At 44.5% G+C, this 17,926-nt stretch overlaps 1 protein-coding gene across 2 annotated transcripts in view; it reads left to right on the top strand.

Annotated features, from left to right (window-relative positions):
• TTLL7 (tubulin tyrosine ligase like 7) overlaps nt 1-17,926 on the top strand; it is a 289,604-nt gene that overhangs the window by 46,049 nt on the left and 225,629 nt on the right. The window contains exons 2-3 of one of the 2 annotated variants that reach the window (XM_089684390.1): nt 12,195-12,270; nt 15,192-15,329. In XM_089684390.1, the coding sequence (XP_089540516.1) occupies nt 12,246-12,270; nt 15,192-15,329 (163 nt within the window). In that variant the 5' untranslated portion in view covers nt 12,195-12,245. Of the gene's footprint in view, nt 1-12,194; nt 12,350-15,191; nt 15,330-17,926 lie in introns of both variants that reach the window. The other variant, XM_089684389.1, reaches the window with a different exon arrangement.

The following is a 17,926-nucleotide window of genomic DNA, read 5'->3' as shown; positions in this document are numbered from 1 at the left end:
ATGTTAATAGCAGAGGAGCAAATAAGCAGACAGAAGTGATGCTTAGTGTTCTTAATTAGGACAAGTGCACACTATAGAGGGATATGCTTTGTTCATATTTCATGTCTGAGGTTTACAACCTTTTTAAGGTCAAACGAAGCCCAGTACATTTAGAACCTTCCCCTCTCCAACTACCACCTCGGGGTCCTCTGTCTTGCCACAAAAAAGCTCTGAGACCTTTGGCTACAATGAGCAATGTGACTGTTTAACATCATTAGAGTTTGCAAAAAGTATAGTCAGACCTTATCAGTCAGCTGAGAGTATCAACTGGAAGCATAGCCTGCTAATATACTGAATGAATGTCGGCCTCCCTGTACATCTATCATTACACCAAGAATACAAACAATCACACACATTGGGCATATGTTCTGGTCAGAGAATCGGTTCTGTATTTGTAATTTATTTTTCTCTTTCAGTTCAGCGATTAAATGAGGTAATCTGTAATTATAGTAAGCAAAGCAAGTAGCATGCTTGTGGGAATTTATTGTCAAAACGACTGCCGTGATTGCACCTGCACCTCTGGTCTAGCGGAGGAAGGTGTAGCTACAAGATTTCTTCTTGGCTTTCATCATACTGGGTGAATCTTTAGTGCTCAAATTGCAGCCTGGGGCCTGTATGTGGCCCTTTGGGCCCCTGCAGACCCAAATCTGTGTTTCCTTATAACAGACTTCTAAAGCATGTCTCCTGTCTTCAACAGCTCTTATAGCAGTCTCTGACAGTCTCCTATGGCACGTCCACAGTCCTTGACTGTCTTTTGTATCATGTCTGTAGTCTCTGACCATCTCTTGTAGTATGTCTGCGGTCTCTGACCATCTCTTATATCATGTCTACATTCTCTGACCATCTCTTGTATCATGTTTACATTCTCTGACCATCTCTTGTATCATGTCTACATTCTCTGACCATCTCTTATATCATGTCTACATTCTCTGACCATCTCTTGTATCATGTTTACATTCTCTGACCATCTCTTGTATCATGTCTACATTCTCTGACCATCTCTTATATCATATCTACATTCTCTGACCATCTATTGTATCATGTTTACATTCTCTGACCATCTCTTGTATCATGTCTACATTCTCTGACCATCTATTGTATCATGTTTACATTCTCTGACCATCTCTTGTATCATGTCTACATTCTCTGACCATCTCTTGTATCATGTCTACATTCTCTGACCATCTCTTGTATCATGTCTACATTCTCTGACCATCTCTTGTAGGATGTCTGCAGTCTCTTACCATCTCTTGTATCATGTCTGCAGTCTCTGACCATCTCTTGTATCATGTCTACATTCTCTGACCATCTCTTGTATCATATGTACATTCTCTGACCATCTCTTGTATCATGTTTACATTCTCTGACCATCTCTTGTATCATATGTACATTCTCTGACCATCTCTTGTATCATGTTTACATTCTCTGACCATCTCTTGTAGTATGTTTGCAGTCTCTGACCATCTCTTGTATCATATCTGCAGTCTCTGACCATCTTTTGTATCATGTCTGCAGTCTCTGACCATCTCTTGTATCATGTCTACATTCTCTGACAATCTCTTGTATCATGTCTGCAGTCTCTGGCTATCTTTGTATCATGTTTACATTCTCTGACCATCTCTTGTAGTATGTCTGCAGTCTCTGACCATCTCTTGTGTCATGTCTACATTCTCTGACCATCTCTTGTATCATGTTTACATTCTCTGACCATCTCTTGTAGTATGTCTGCAGTCTCTGACCATCTCTTGTATCATGTCTACATTCTCTGACCATCTCTTGTATCATGATTACATTCTCTGACCATCTCTTGTATCATGTTTACATTCTCTGACCATCTCTTGTAGTATGTCTGCAGTCTCTGACCATCTTTTGTATCATGTCTGCAGTCTCTGACCATCTCTTGTATTATGTTTACATTCTCTGACATCTCTTGTAGTATGTCTGCAGTCTCTGACCATCTCTTGTATCATATTTGCAGTCTCTGACCATCTTTTGTATCATATTTGCAGTCTCTGACCATCTTTTGTATCATGTCTGAGTCTCTGACCATCTCTTGTATCATGTCTACATTCTCTGACCATCTCTTGTATCATATCTACATTCTCTGACCATCTCTTGTATCATGTCTACATTCTCTGACCATCTCTTGTATCATATCTACATTCTCTGACCATCTCTTGTATCATGTCTACATTCTCTGACCATCTCTTGTATTATGTTTACATTCTCTGACCATCTCTTGTAGTATGCCTGCAGTCTCTGACCATCTCTTATATTATGTTTACATTCTCTGACCATCTCTTGTATTATGTTTACATTCTCTGACCATCTCTTGTATTATGTTTATATTCTATGACCATCTCTTGTAGTATGTCTGCAATCTCTGACCATCTCTTGTATTATTTATTTATTATTATTTATTACAGGTATTTACTGTATATAACTCAATTTTATGCAGCGCTGTACATATATATTGTACATTCAGATCAGTCCCTAACCCTCAAGGAGTATACAATCTAAGGTCCCTAACTCACATTCATACATACACATATTAGGGCCAATTTAGACAGGATCCAATTAACCTACCAGGGCACAGCCTGTGATTGACAGACTCAGCTCTGTTCCTGTGAGCTGTGTGAAGGGCGTGTGTCTCATCCCTCCAATCAGCTCTCAGAGCTTTCCTTACTGAGTTCTGCAGTGTGCAATTTCAGCTCTCCTCCTCCTGCTTTCTGAAGGCTTAAACAAACTTTATGAATTCTGGACTTTGAACAAATATAGAGAAGAGAAGAGTGCAGATAAACAGGTACAGCTTATGTAGGAGGATTTGTTTCATCTCTGTGTATCGCCTGAGGCCAGTCACTTCACTGGTTATATATAAGGGTTTACAACTATTTTAATTGTACACTTGTGCGAGGGCCATGATTGCCCACATGAGGAAGCACAAGTGTACCATGCATCCCTGTGCAGGCAGTTCCATTCATGTCAATTGGCACACAGCAGCTTCATGAACACAGCCTTTGCTCCCAATTTTACATCCATATGGTTACAGATGCACAACCTGAATACATACTGTCTGTAAATGAGGCTTAAAGTGTTACTAAACCCACAACAGTACAATCAGTCTGTATATGCAGTAAAGCATGCTTGTTATATCACTGTGGAACCTAAGGGGTTAATCTTCCGCATTGTGTAAAAAGGCTGTTTGATTCTGTCTTCTCTGATCCTCCCCTTCTTCTATTGTCCCCAATCCATCTTCCATAGTACAGAGCAGCAAGTCTGCACATGTTCTGTTTGGTGTGTCCAGGGTCCAGGGAGACCAGATATAGTGAATGCAGGGTCCCGGGAGACCAGATAACGTGAATGCAGGGTCCCGGGAGATCAGATATAGTGAATGCAGGGTCCAGGGAGACCAGATATAGTGAATGCAGGGTCCGGGGAGACCAGATATAGTGGATGCAGGGTCTGGGGAGACCAGATATAGTGAATGCAGGGTCTGGGGAGACCAGATATAGTGAATGCAGGGTCCTGGGAGACCGGATATAGTGAATGCAGGGTCCCGGGAGATCAGATATAGTGAATGCAGGGTCCAGGGAGACCAGATATAGTGAATGCAGGGTCCGGGGAGACCAGATATAGTGGATGCAGGGTCTGGGGAGACCAGATATAGTGAATGCAGGGTCTGGGGAGACCAGATATAGTGAATGCAGGGTCCTGGGAGACCGGATATAGTGAATGCAGGGTCCAGGGAGACCAGATATAGTGAAAGCAGGGTCCGGGGAGACCAGATATAGTGAATGCAGGGTCCGGGGAGACCAGATATAGTGAATGCAGGGTCCGGGGAGACCAGATATAGTGAATGCAGGGTCCAGGGAGACCAGATATAGTGAATGCAGGGTCCGGGGAGACCAGATATTGTGAATGCAGCATCCGGGGAGACCAGATATAGTGAATGCGGGGTCCTGGGAGACCAGATATAGTGAATGCAGTGTCCGGGGAGACCAGATATAGTGAATGCAGGGTCCGGGGAGACCAGATATAGTGAATGCAGGGTCCGGGGAGACCAGATATAGTGAATGCAGGGTCCGGGGAGACCAGATATAGTGAATGCAGGGTGCGGGGAGGGGGCGCGCACATGCAGTTAGAGTGGGAGGACGTCATACGACATCCTCCCAGAACGAGAGAACCGCCACCTTCCCATAATTACCTTATATGGCGGGCGGGAGGCTGGTGAAAGAGATCTACATGAACAACATGGGAGAAGTCAAAGTTCACCGAGCATAGTGTCGGCCAGTGTCACCTCCTCACACCAGATATAAACCTCTAATTGTCGCACTATCATGTCACAATCACATGCTCGGCAATCATGGGTTTAAATCAGGTGTTGAAAAGGTAACATATCACCCCCTCACCACCTGTCGAACACACTTGGATCGCTTTGCAGAGTGTCTGCTGCACTTGTGAATGAGCCCTTAGTTGCATCCAGCAGCGGCACTCTTAGGGCTCATTCACATGTAAAATTGGGGAGTGGTAAAACCCTGTGTTTGAGTCATGGTTTTACCACCCCAGTCCCTACCTCCTTTAGCTGCAGAGGCAGCATCCAAAGCTATATACATGCCACAGCAGGAATTACACCCCCTGTTGCTTTTGGTAGGTGCTACTGCCTGTCAGTCGAGACTCATTCAAGTAAATGGGGCCACTCTGTAAGTGCCCCATAACTGCATGCTTCTGGGGGGTCCAAGGGGTTAAAACACTGCCTGTTTAACCCCTTGTTTGCTGTATTGCACACGATTGCAGGGCACTTGCAGAGTGACCTCATTCACCTAATTGGGTCATGCTTGGCAGGTGCTACACCCACCAACCCTGACAAGGTGTAGGAGCCGGCACTACAGAGGAGGCATCAACTTATGTGACTCTTGCTCCCTACTACAGCTCCAACTTTACAAGTAGTCCCTTTGCATTGCACTCTGTTTGATGTTCAGAGACGGCAGGTCAGCAAACCCTGACCTTGATCTACCAGTCACCTGACCGAGATCTACTGGTAGATACTGGTTGCTGGCCATTGGCTTAGATAGTGGCAGCTGTATCAGCATGGGATCCAAAAGACTGCTGCAGTCCCAGTATAAAGCGACTACTACAGCAACTCTGTACAGTAACTGTGCAATAAAATCGATACCCGGAGTTCATCTTTAATCTGACAGCATGCCTGAAATTGAAAAAAAATTGAGTTTGCAGAAAGTTGTTTTTGCTGCTGATCTCTGGAATTATTATTATTATTATTATACAGTATTTATAAAGCGCCAATGGTTCGCTCAGCGCTGTACATTACAAAGGGGGACAGAACATGCGACAGAACAATACCAATACAATGCAAAACATCAGGGGATCAAGGGCCCTGCTCTTTCGAGCTTACAATCTAGGAGGGAAGGGATGGTGGCACAGGAGGAGATAGCTGTGGGGGACGGAGTGGAAGGAAGAGTGGAGGAGGTCGGCAAGTTAGCAGGGGGTGGGGTAGGCTTCCCTGAAGAGACGGGTTTTCAGGGTGCGCCTAAAGGAGAGGAGAGTAGGTGATAATCTGATGGGTTGGGGCAGGGAGTTCCAGAGGATGGGTGACACCCTGGAGAAGTCCTGGAGGCGGGCATGGGAAGAGGAGACCAGGTAACTAGAGAGAAGGAGGTCTTGTGAGGAGCGGAGTGTGCGTGTTGGGTGGTACTTGGATATTAGGTCGGTGATGTAATTTGGGGCAGTATGGTGGACGGCTTTGTACGTCAGTGTTAGGATTTTGAATTTGATCCATTGCGCAATCGGAAGCCAGTGGAGGGCTTGGCAGAGGGGGGTGGCGGAGATGGAGCGGTTGGAAAGGTGAATGAGTCTGGAAGCCGTATTCAGGATCGACTGAAGCGGGGATAGCCAGCGGCGAGGCAGGCCAGTAAGGAGGGAGTTGCAGTAGTCGAGTCGTGATATGATGAGGGAGTGGATGAGCTGTTTAGTGGTTTCTGGGGTTAGGAACGTGCATATTTTGGCGACGTTGCGGAGGTGGAGTCTGCACGAGTTAGTTAAAGATTGGACTTGGGGCTGGAAGGATAAGTTGGAGTCCAGAATGACACCAAGTACTCTGGCCTGCGGGGCGGGTTTGATGGGGGCGTTGTTGGATGTGACGGAGAAGTCAATGGGGGGTGGTGTCCGGGCTGGGGGGAAGACAAGAAACTCGGTTTTGGAGAGGTTCAGTTTAAGGAAGTGGAGTGACATCCAGTCTAATATGTCGCTCAGTAGGTGTGTGATTCGGGCTGAGACCAAGGGGGTGAGGTGGGGGGTTGAGAGATAGATTTGTGTGTCGTCGGCATAGAGGTGGTAGTTGAAGCCGTGAGAGTGTATGAGTTGGCCAAGGGAGGAGGTGTAGATGGAGAAGAGAAGGGGCCCGAGGACAGAGCCTTGAGGGACCCCAACAGAGAGGGGGAGTGAGGGGGAGGTGGTAGTGTTATAGGTAACGCTGAAAGAGCGTTGTGACAGGTAGGATGAGAGCCAGGAGAGAGCAGAGTCTCTGAGGCCAAGGGAGTGTAGTTTTTTGAGGAGGAGGGGGTGGTCGACTGTGTCGAAAGCCACGGAGAGGTCAAGGAGTAGGAGCACTGAGTAGTGGCCATTAGCTTTGGCGGTTAGCAGGTTGTTGGAGAGTTTGAGTAAGGCACTTTCGGTGGAGTGTAGGGGACTAACCATATATTCTCTAAATATAAGAGCCATGTATATTCTTACTTGAATCTTGGCGTGTTTTGTGTATTTCTTCCAGATCTGTGCAGTAATCCAGTGTGAGACTTTACCTCTGAGCTTCCTGTAATGAAGACCGCTCACTGCTGCTCTCTCCTTGTGCAGGGTGACTGGTCTTGTCTCCACCCCCTCCTATAGTTTTCTGCAGGCAGCCTGTAGTGGGTGGGACCTGATGAGCCCCTCCCACAGCTCTGCTCCCTGCACAGGATAATGTGCAGCAGAGTGATAATGTCACTGCTACTTTTGCAAGGTAATATCTGGGTTTGTAAAGGCATTTTGGTGCACTCAAAGTGAATTTATATCCTTTGGGGTTATTGAGGAATATATTTACATGTTTTTTTGTGTGACCGGAGTTCAGCTTTGAAGAACACGTTTTTTCAGTGTGTTCTACCAAACTGCAATCTGTCTTTACATGTGACACATCCAGCCTGAATGAATGTAAGTGGTCAGGTTGGCAGTAGATTAGTGGCCTGTATCTTGCTAGCTCCCTACCCACAGCTGTCTCTTCCAGTGCTAGAGAAGGAGGCTGACACCACAAATCTGCATTATCCTCCCTGGGATAATTAGATGAATGGTTCTCAGCAAGCGTGACAGCAATGTTAGAGGATTCAGACACTGATGAACAGTACATAAGAGCCTCTCACAAATATATGTATGCTGGGACAATGGAGGGTTCTGTGCGGGGAATGCTGTAATTAGAAATCACTTCTGCAGCGTTAACAGGCCTGATCACATGACCCCATCCCTGGGGCGCCAGCAGCGAGTGTCACCGAGTCTGCAAGCCTGATAGATATGTTAACCAGCAGCTGTACCACTAATAAGAGGCCCGGCCACAGTCATCCTATATGGGGGTTCAATAATATGATAAATATCCATGTCCTGGTGCCGGCATGTCATAAACATTCACTAAGCGATATGTGGGTACCATTGGTGACTGCCAGAAAATACTGGTTTCCTGGATGTTAAAGGGAAATCAAACAATATAATTTATTTTCCAAATATAATCCATACACATCACCTACTTAATGGCCCTGTAATCTATATTTCATGGGGGGGGGGGGGCATTAAACCAGTTGCTTTGCCCTGCATAGAAAATGCAAGTCCCCCTCCTCAATCTTTCCTGTAATACCATCCTTCTCTTAGGATCCTGATGTAGCGCACCCCTGACCACACCAAAATGAGTGAAGCTGTGATTCTATTAAGGCTGTCAAACAGCTTGAGCAAGAATAAAGCCAAAGAATGCAATGACCCCTAACACTATACAGAGACCTTCTATGCTACTTATGTCTGTGGACCAAAAGGCAAGACAAAACTGGGCCAACAAGGACATGAAGGGTGTAGTGATGGCAGCAGGAAGTGTAGAAGCAAAACCTCTATAGATTCTGCCACCATCAAATCCCCCCTGGAGTGACCCAGCAATGCTACAGTCTGCCTGTAGGACTTCACAGTGTACCCTTGAAACAATCCTCCAATAAAAGAGTAAGGCTTGGGTAGTAAAGAAAATGAGGGAGAAAAGAATGTAGGTTTTGCTAGCTTGGTTGGGGCCCTTACGGTGGTGCACAATTGGTGGAGCTCAATGGTCCTTGTTTGCTTAAAATCAGTAAGGCAGTTGTAGCAGAAGTACCTGGATAGGTTTAGATCAAAGAAACTCAAATCAATCACAGAGTTGCAACAAGTTTGGGGAGGGAGGAGGGGATTATCAGTGAAGCAGTACTGAAACAGGAGGCGTGATCTTGGGGTGTTAGGACAGTAGCCTTGAAAATGGTCTGGATAGGCTGGATGACTTTCAAAGGGTGATTAGGTAAGGTAATGATGAACTAGAGTGTAAATGTCAAGCAGCTTCCCCTGTGCACACAGACCTCAGGGGGACACTCGCTTGGCACTGCTGCTATTCATAGAACTCCTTGTATTTTTTCAGTGAATGCAAATCATTCTCTGATTGGATGAGGTGGAGATCATGACATCACTGTCTCCTTTCCATCCCCTCCAGTCAGCACCTGGTGTTCATTGAAAATAATAAAATGCATTTGAATGGTGGCAGTGCCAAGCTTAGACAAGTGCCAAGCAGTTCTTTGTGTAAAAGGGAAGCTGCTCGCAGGGAACCCCAGCAGGACCCCCAGAAGAACACTGCAATCACTGTAGTAGCGCCAACATCTACCATGATTTCCGGCTTCCCCAGTGGCCCAGCAGGTATGAATAATGCATTTACATTGTGTCAAAGTGGATGTGAGTATGTAGGTGGGAGCTGTGCTGGCACCATGTTTGGGAGGAACCACTCACACACAGCTTCTCATACAGTGCACAGTTATCTTTTATAGAAGTTTTGAGTAAGCATGTTTGTAGTAACAGAACAACCAATTGTTAGCGCTGATATGCAAGGATCAGCCATAACATTATGACCACCCACCATAACCAGTGGAGGCATGGACTCCACTAGACCTCTGAAGGTATGCTGTGGTTCCTGGCACCAAGCCATCAGTAGCAGATCCTTTAGGTCCTGTAAGTTGTGAGGTGGGTCCTCCATGGATCAAACTTGTTTTTCCAGCACATCCCACAGATTATCGATTGGATTAAGATCTGGAGAACTTGGAGGCCAATTCAACACCTCAAACTTATGTTCCTCAAACCATTCTTGAATTTATCAGACCAGGCCTTTGTTCTGTGGTCCATGTCTGATGATCACATGTCTATTGTAGGTACTGTTGGCTGTGGACATGGCTCAGAATGGGCACCCTGTATTCTGCTACACAGCCCCATATGCAACAGACTGCGGTGCACTGTGTGTTCTGACACCTTTCTATAGGAACCAGTATTAACTTTTTTTCTTAGCATTTTATTTTGATATACAGTAGCTCTTCTATTGGATTGGACTACACAGGCCATCCTTCACTCCCCCACATGCAGCAACAAGCTTTGGCCACCCATGGCCCTCTCGCTGGTTCATTGGTTTTCCTTCCTTGGACCACTTTTGGTAGGTCTGGACCTCTGCAGATTGGGAACATCCCACAAGAGTTGCAGTTTTGGAGTTGCTCTGACCCAGTCATCTAGCTATAACAATTTGGTACTTGTCAAAGTCACTCAAATCCTTATGCTTGTTAATTTTTTGCTGTCTGCAACACATCATCTTTAGAGACAACACGTTCACATGCTGTCTAATGTATTCTACCCACCCTGAAGTCTGGCCATTGTAAAGAGAAAATATTTTTCACTTTAACTATCAGTGGTGATAATGTTGTAACTGATCAGTTTATAGCGGTCCACAAAATATACAGTCCCAACATTTACAAGTTATATTACTGGAAGGCTTCAGTTGTTGGAGGTAGTGTCCCTTCTGGGAAGGTGCAAGGATGATTCTGCAGACTTTATTGGTTCCATGCCTCTGCATTATTACCAGCATGTTTTAAGTGAAGAAGGAGCTTCCTCTAGGCTATCTCTTCTCTTCTGGAACCTTTCCCTATGCTAGGTACTGTCCCTTGCAAGTGGGTTCCTGCTCCTCACCATTCACTTGCCAGAAGCGTACCAAAATTACATGGGTCCCCTTATTTAAAAGGTTCCCTCAACTATGATGGCTGCCAAAGTCTCTCGAGAGTTTTCTGTTCAAGCAGATCACTTCCCCTCTTGGAGCACTAGATGGACTCATAAGGGATCAGTCTGCTCACAAGACTCCCCTTCCCAAGCAACAATGGCACTAGGCCACCTGCAGGTGGGAAGACTTAACTGCACATATGTACAAGTATACAATACAAAATATTCCTTGAGTTCAATCTTAATCTTAAGCTTTTTATTGACACCAAAAGCTCAACTCTGGGCAAAAAAAAAGTTTTCCTATGCAGCTGTAAGGATGACAAAAAAGCTTATACTCACCCGATCCTCTGCTCTAGTGGCAAACAGCACTCCCCCACGAACAAGAGGTGGACTGTTCTGGACGTCCTCATGTCATGGGTTGATGACGTTCGGAACAGTCCACTGCTCAAGTCTGCTAGACTGCGGGGGGGTGTTGGAGGTGTCTTGTGCTGGAGGAGCTGAGGATCAGGTAAGTGTGTCACCTTTCTCCTGCTCCCTAGACAAAAACAAGCAATTAACCCTTGCAGTGTGGGAACAGCCCCACTGCATGGGAAAACTTTTTTATTGACTGGAGTTGGGCTTTAAGTTGGCCCAGCTTCTACCCTTAACAGGAACCCACGCATGCATTCCTGTTTGGGCAGTATTGAAGAGTGGGGAGAAGAATGCATAGACCCAATGAAGTTCCAGCTCAAAGCTTGTAGGTCAGAAAATGGTCATCTATTGGCCAACTTTCTGCAGCTTCCACTCAGAATTGACCTTAGTGTTTGCTCATGTTATAGAAATGAGTCAGTGAGCTCAGACAGGAGCTGATGTCAGTTGCCTGGTGTTCTCTGTATAATGCTTGGGAATATGTTGCCATGATATAAAATAAAATGAAACTTTAGATGGACACTGTTATGAAGAATTATATCAGAGTCCGCGGACTCTTTTAAACAGGACTCACTTAGGTATTGATATTTGTACTGCACTGCAGTCCTGCTCCGTCCAATGGGATAGAGTGAAGTGGCCTTGTGCCCGCTCTGGATTTATGGCCGAGCCTAGTCAATTAAAGACGAGGATGACGGCCAGGAAAAGAAAGCTTATCTTGTATCAGAGTAACGTCTTTGTTTCTTTAAGGTAGAATTGATTTTTTTTTTATGGTGATAGAAGAGGAAGTGCATTCTTCCGGAATCTCTTCTGCAGAGAACAATTAAGGGGTATTTACACCATTACCTTACTGTTTCCTTACTTCCCAGCTACAGCATTTCATAGAGAAAGCAGTTTAATAGGCCTGTGGCAGGACACAAAACATTTTTGTGATTAGGATCTGAAAGTCCCTCCCAGACTAGTTCTGAAGTCTGGCAGCTTAAAGCTGTACTCTGGGGAAAGTAGAAAATCCCCCCCCCAAGTGAAAAAAGGCCAAACAGCACTGATATTCAATAAAAGGTAGTAAACCCTTATTTTAAGAACTATTGTTTATGATATACAATGCTTGGGCTAACTAAAAGTCATGCAGTTATACGGGCCATAGATGGATCGAAATCCGGCCAGTTCAGCAGGGACCAGCTGAATTTCAATCCATCTATGGCCATTCCCGCTTGACAGAAGTCAATCTAACAATCAACTTCTGTCGAAGGGGACTGCTCACAAATTTTTTTTTTAATAACATGCGTGGATGGGTAATCAGTTTTTTTTTTCAATCAGGTCAAAATCTATGGCTAGCCATAGGACATACCTCTAATCTACTGGAAATTGAGAGATTGGAACATGTGACATCCATGGGATCTGCCAGCTACAGGTGACTTGTAAACCACTGGTTGGGGCCACTAACTCTTATTTTTTTTTCTCTTTAGGTTCCACCTGAGTAATCTTGTGATGCCATTGGGGAAATTTCCAGAGATGATATGACGAGCGGTTCATGTGAGCTGGGTACGGATGTCCACTGTGTCCCTTTGACTCTACATTGCTGTTTCACTGGCCATCATGCCATCCTTGCCCAATGAGTCTGGTACGACATCTGTGTTTTTGCATTTCACTCATCTCATTACAATTCCAAAATATTTGTGTTTTTTTATTATAGCATGTGAGAGGAATACTTTCCATAGAAACCAGGTTCTCCTTTACTGCACTGGTTGCTATGGACACGCAACCTTCCTTCAGGCTTTCTAATAGATAGGACAGAGTGTATGCATACAAAGTAAAATTAAAGGGCCTATGTTGCACATAGCAACCAACAAGATTCTTCCATTCTTTTTCTTACCTGCATGTAGAAAATGACCACTTGAATCTCATTGGTTGGTTGTGCTAACATGTACAGTTCCTTTTCAGCAAGTCTTTGGGTATCTATTTTAAAACATAAGGCCTATGTGTGATGTTTATGCTTGTATGTATTTATTTACTTCGGTTATGTGAAGACAACAACCTGTGTGGTCCCTTACCCTGGGGAGCTTGCAATCTAATTTACCCACCACCATCATACAAACACATATCAGCAACAAGTACTGAACAGAAGCTGTCTTAAAACAACAGATGGTTAGCAGCCATCCTGGCAAAAGTAGACATAAGTAGGCATAGGTTTGCCATCTGTTTGGTTTTGATTTATGTGGTTTGTGTTACTACTGGCTATTTAAGTACTATAGAGTGTGCCTGGTTTGGCATAGCAAACTGGACTTCATCTGAAACCACAGAAATACAGAAAGGAGCATCAGACCAAAACCAGATGAGAGTCCAAGGCCATTTTAATTGTTGGTTAATAAGTCCTATAAAAACAACCAATGCATTTAATGGGCAACACCACTCACCCCTCATCAGGGCTCAGCACAGTGTAAAATGTGTGGACTCACAGTGAGTGTAAAATGTGTGGACTCACAGAAAATAGTGAAATAACAGATCTATATTAGATCCAATATTGAGTAACAATGTGCCAATAGGCTGCTCAGCGGCAAATTGAAGGCATTGCTTGTACCTCCCCTTAGAACCTCACAACAGAAATCAGCAGCTCCCAGCTATCAAATTTTGCTGTGCATTTCAGGACCACAGCTCCTGTGTGAATGAAGCCTGCAAACAGTGGTTACAGGCTCTAATCATAAATATATTGTAACATTGTGGTTACAGTGTATTTTGTTTAGTGTTTATATGCATGGATCTACATATAAAGTAATTCCAACAAATGTTCAATGAAAACCAGAAGTAGAATGACAGCCCTGGAGCATATAACCTTAAAGCAGTCTTTGCAGTAAAATTCTAGGTCCACCTATTCTGTCAGGATCCATTCCCTTTAAAAAAAAACAACCTTATATTATTAGTTTCAAAATGTACTTGTAGATAAAAAAGTTAGATTGATACTTACCTTACCCCCATTTTCTGCACGTGGAACCTACGAAAGAGTGACGTCATGCTCCTTCCTGGTAGATCTTAGGGAATACTAAGCAGCTGAAATCTCACAAGACATTGGAATGTGAATATTTGCCTGCCCTACAATCCCCAGATATCTTCCAAAAATATAGTCTGAGTATCCATTTTGAAACATAAGGCCCCTTTCATACTGACGGTCTGATCGGGTCTGCCTGTCACTTTTTCAGGCAGACTGAATCGAACCATCCATAGCTCTCTATGGAGGGGTAGGTGTCAGCGGACATATGTCTGTTGTCCCCCGCTGGCATCTGATCCGATCTTGTATGCTAAAAACAGATGGAAGGGGATCTGTTCACCATCTGTCTGGTGGATCGGATTGGATGATAGTCGAATGGAAACGAACAGGCGGTCTGTTTCCATCTTACCACCCCATAGAAAACAACGGGCTGTGTCTGTGTCCACTCTGCATCAGCGGAGCGGACACAGACCTGTCATCCCCTTGCTCAGCGGGGATCAGCGGAGAGATCCCCCAATGAGCAAGCGGATCCGCTGACGGGTCCGCCCCACCTGAAAGGGGCCTAAGGCCAATGTGTTTTGTTTATGCTTGTATGTATTTACTTCATTTATGTAGTCAACAAATTAACAAAGTCACACCCAATGATAAGAAAGATTGGGTAAAGTAAGTATAAATCTAACTTTTCTCTTCTCAGGCACATTTTGTAACTAACACATTAAAGCCTATGTTTAGGTTAAAAAAATCAGCACAAGGGATGCTACTTACTTTTAATGGAACGTGTCCATTGTGCCAGCTATCATAGTTGAAATCCAAAGTCCTCTGCTCCCCCCCCCCCATACCCTTTAGCTGTAATATTCTGGTGCTGCAGGGGTTAATACGAGCGCTGGACCTGCAGTCATCAAAAGTGCCCACTATGCCTGCCTTTCCTTTGCTCCTACCTTCTCCATTCATACATGCTGTACTAAAGATTCAATGAAAGAAAAGCAAACTATGAATGGAAGATGGGCAGATGAATAAAAGGTCCCCCTCCTCAATTCATAGATCACGTTTCATTCATAGAAGCTATACTACAGCTTCTATGAATGGAGAAGGAGGCAGAAAGGGCACCATGAGCAAGTGCTTGTTCGTATTAAGGCTATAGGTGGGTGGGGGGTATTTGGTGGGGGGCTTCACATATCAACTATGCAGCCGGCACCAGCACAAGGGACACTTCTCATTAAAATGAAATACTGTCCCCGTTCTGATTTTTTTTTCTTTAAGCTTTTACTTAAACATAGGCTGTAAACATTAGGTCATTTTGAAAGGGGGGGGGGGACATACTACAGTATATGCCAACCTTACTGCAAGGTAAGCAATTAAGCAATGGCAGCTCCAATATCTGTCCCTTAATCCCTTTTACTTGTCAGTGGGTGAGTACCAGGTAAGTGACATTACGGTTCCAAAATTGAACACTAACTGTATTTTATTTCTTGTTTGTAAGATCGCCATGCGTCGTCCAGCTTGTCCTTGGGTTCAGCTTTGCCTTATCAGTCCAATGGTTCCAACAGGAGAAAGATCAGGAAGAAGAGGAAAAATGGAGTCATCACAGCAAACGTTTCTGGAACTAAATATGAGATCGGTAAGGGGATGTGGGTGTCCTTTTTTGTTTTACCGTAGACATAACTGGTAGTTGGATATAGTCATTCTCACCCAATATACCCTTGCTTAAGAAAAGCACTCCGGAGTCCATGTCACTGTAGAAATTGAAACGCTTCCCACTGACACCACCAATTGTGAAAGGGAGTTCCACATCCTTATCGCTCTAACAGTAAAGAACCTCCTGCGTAGCTTAAGGTTACACCACTTCTTGTCCAACTTCATTGAGTGCCTGCGTGTCTTCTTAAAGTGGAACTCTATTTATTTTGTTTTTAAAGCGTAGCTCCACCCAGAAGGGGAAATTCTGCTTTAAGGACTGCTCCCCCTGCTCCCCGAGGATTGGCACCTTCGGGGAGTGGGTACCCGAAATTGACAGGTACCCACTCCCACTTCTGCTGCGATTGCCTAGGTGATTAGAAGTAGAATTTGTCCTCCCACCTCCCTCCCTGTAGTCTTCTGGGACACGTGACAGGTCCCAGAAGACTACAGGACCATTCAGAAAGTGCAGCGCTTCTCGCTCATGTGCAGTGGGCACCCGGCTGTGAAGCCGCAAGCTGTCACAGACGGGTGCCTAGACTGAAGATGCTGGGGACACAGGACGACTGGAGAAACGAGCTACGGGGAGGACACAGCGGGATCGAGAGACAGGTGTGTGTCTGTTTTTTAAAAGGAAGCAACGTCAGTTTTTTTCAGTGTCACTGGAACTCCACTTTAATATTAAAAGCAAACTCTCCATCCATCTATGACTCCATGCTTTATTTTGATGGGAAATCACTTTGAAAAACACCTCCCTAGCATTTCTAGCCTTGGCCATCTTGAGTAAGGGCAGGTGATTCATGTATTTGCATTTACTTTCTGGAATCCATCTGCCCTTAGCTCAGGCATGCAGGCAGGAACGTGTGCTGAGAAAACCCTCTTCCCCTTCTGAAGACTGTTGGTATGTATGACATCATTTGCCTAGGCATGGAATACAGAAAGCAACTGAAGAAATGCAAAAAACAGTTTAAAACAAGTAAATATGATATACAGTCAGGTCCATAAATACTGGGAAATCGACACAATTCTAACATTTTTGGCTCTATACACCACCACAATGAATTTGAAATGAAACGAACAAGATGTGCTTTAACTGCAGACTGTCAGCTTTAATTTGAGGGTATTTACATCCAAATCAGGTGAACAGTGTAGGAATTACAACAGTTTGCATATGTGCCTCCCACTTGTTAAGGGACCAAAAGTAATGGGACAGAATAATAATCATAAATCAAACTTTCACTTTTTAATACCTGGTTGCAATTCCTTTGCAGTCAATTACAGCCTGAAGTCTGGAACGCATAGACATCACCAGACGCTGGGTTTCATCCCTGGTGATGCTCTGCCAGGCCTCTACTGCAACTGTCTTCAGTTCCTGCTTGTTCTTGGGGCATTTTCCCTTCAGTTTTGTCTTCAGCAAGTGAAATGCATGCTCAATCGGATTCAAGTCAGGTGATTGACTTGGCCATTGCATAACATTCCACTTCTTTCCCATAAAAAACTCTTTGGTTGCTTTTGCAGCATGCTTTGGGTCATTGTCCATCTGCACTGTGAAGCAGCGTCCAATGAGTTCTGAAGCATTTGGCTGAATATGAGCAGATAATATTGCCCGAAACACTTCAGACTTCATCCTGCTGCTTTTGTCAGCAGTCACATCATCAATAAATACAAGAGAACCAGTTCCATTGGCAGCCATACATGCCCACGCCATGACACTACCACCACCATGCTTCACTGATGAGGTGGTATGCTTAGGATCATGAGCAGTTCCTTTCCTTCTCCATACTTTTCTCTTCCCATCACTCTGGTACAAGTTGATCTCGGTCTCATCTGTCCATAGGATGTTGTTCCAGAACTGTGAAGGCTTTTTTAGATGTCGTTTGGCAAACTCTAATCTGGCCTTCCTGTTTTTGAGGCTCACCAATGGTTTACATCTTGTGGTGAACCCTCTGTGTTCACTCTGGTGAAGTCTTCTCTTGATTGGTGACTTTGACACACATCCACCTACCTCCTGGAGAGTGTTCTTGATCTGGCCAACTGTTGTGAAGGGTGTTTTCTTCACCAGGGTAAGAATTCTTTGGTCATCCACCACAGTTGTTTTCCGTGGTCTTCCGGGTCTTTTGGTGTTGCTGAGCTCACCGGTGCGTTCCTTCTTTTTAAGAATGTTCCAAACAGTTGTTTTGGCCACGCCTAATGTTTTTGCTATCTCTCTGATGGGTTTGTTTTGTTTTTTCAGCCTAATGATGGCTTGCTTCACTGATAGTGACAGCTCTTTGGATCTCATCTTGAGAGTTGACAGCAACAGATTCCAAATGCAAATAGCACACTTGAAATGAACTCTGGAACTTTTATCTGCTCATTGTAATTGGGATAATGAGGGAATAACACACACCTGGCCATGGAACAGCTGAGAAGCCAATTGTCCCATTACTTTTGGTCCCTTAACAAGTGGGAGGCACATTTGCAATCTGTTGTAATTCCTACACCATTCACCTGATTTGAATGTAAATACCCTCAAATTAAAGCTGACAGTCAAAGCACATCTTG

The sequence above is a fragment of the Staurois parvus genome, unplaced genomic scaffold (genome assembly GCF_062004578.1).
Source record: "Staurois parvus isolate SC_StPar_1 unplaced genomic scaffold, SC_StPar_1.0 ptg000347l, whole genome shotgun sequence".
Classification (NCBI taxonomy): Eukaryota; Metazoa; Chordata; class Amphibia; order Anura; family Ranidae; genus Staurois; species Staurois parvus.
This window is presented reverse-complemented; position numbering and strand designations above follow the sequence as displayed.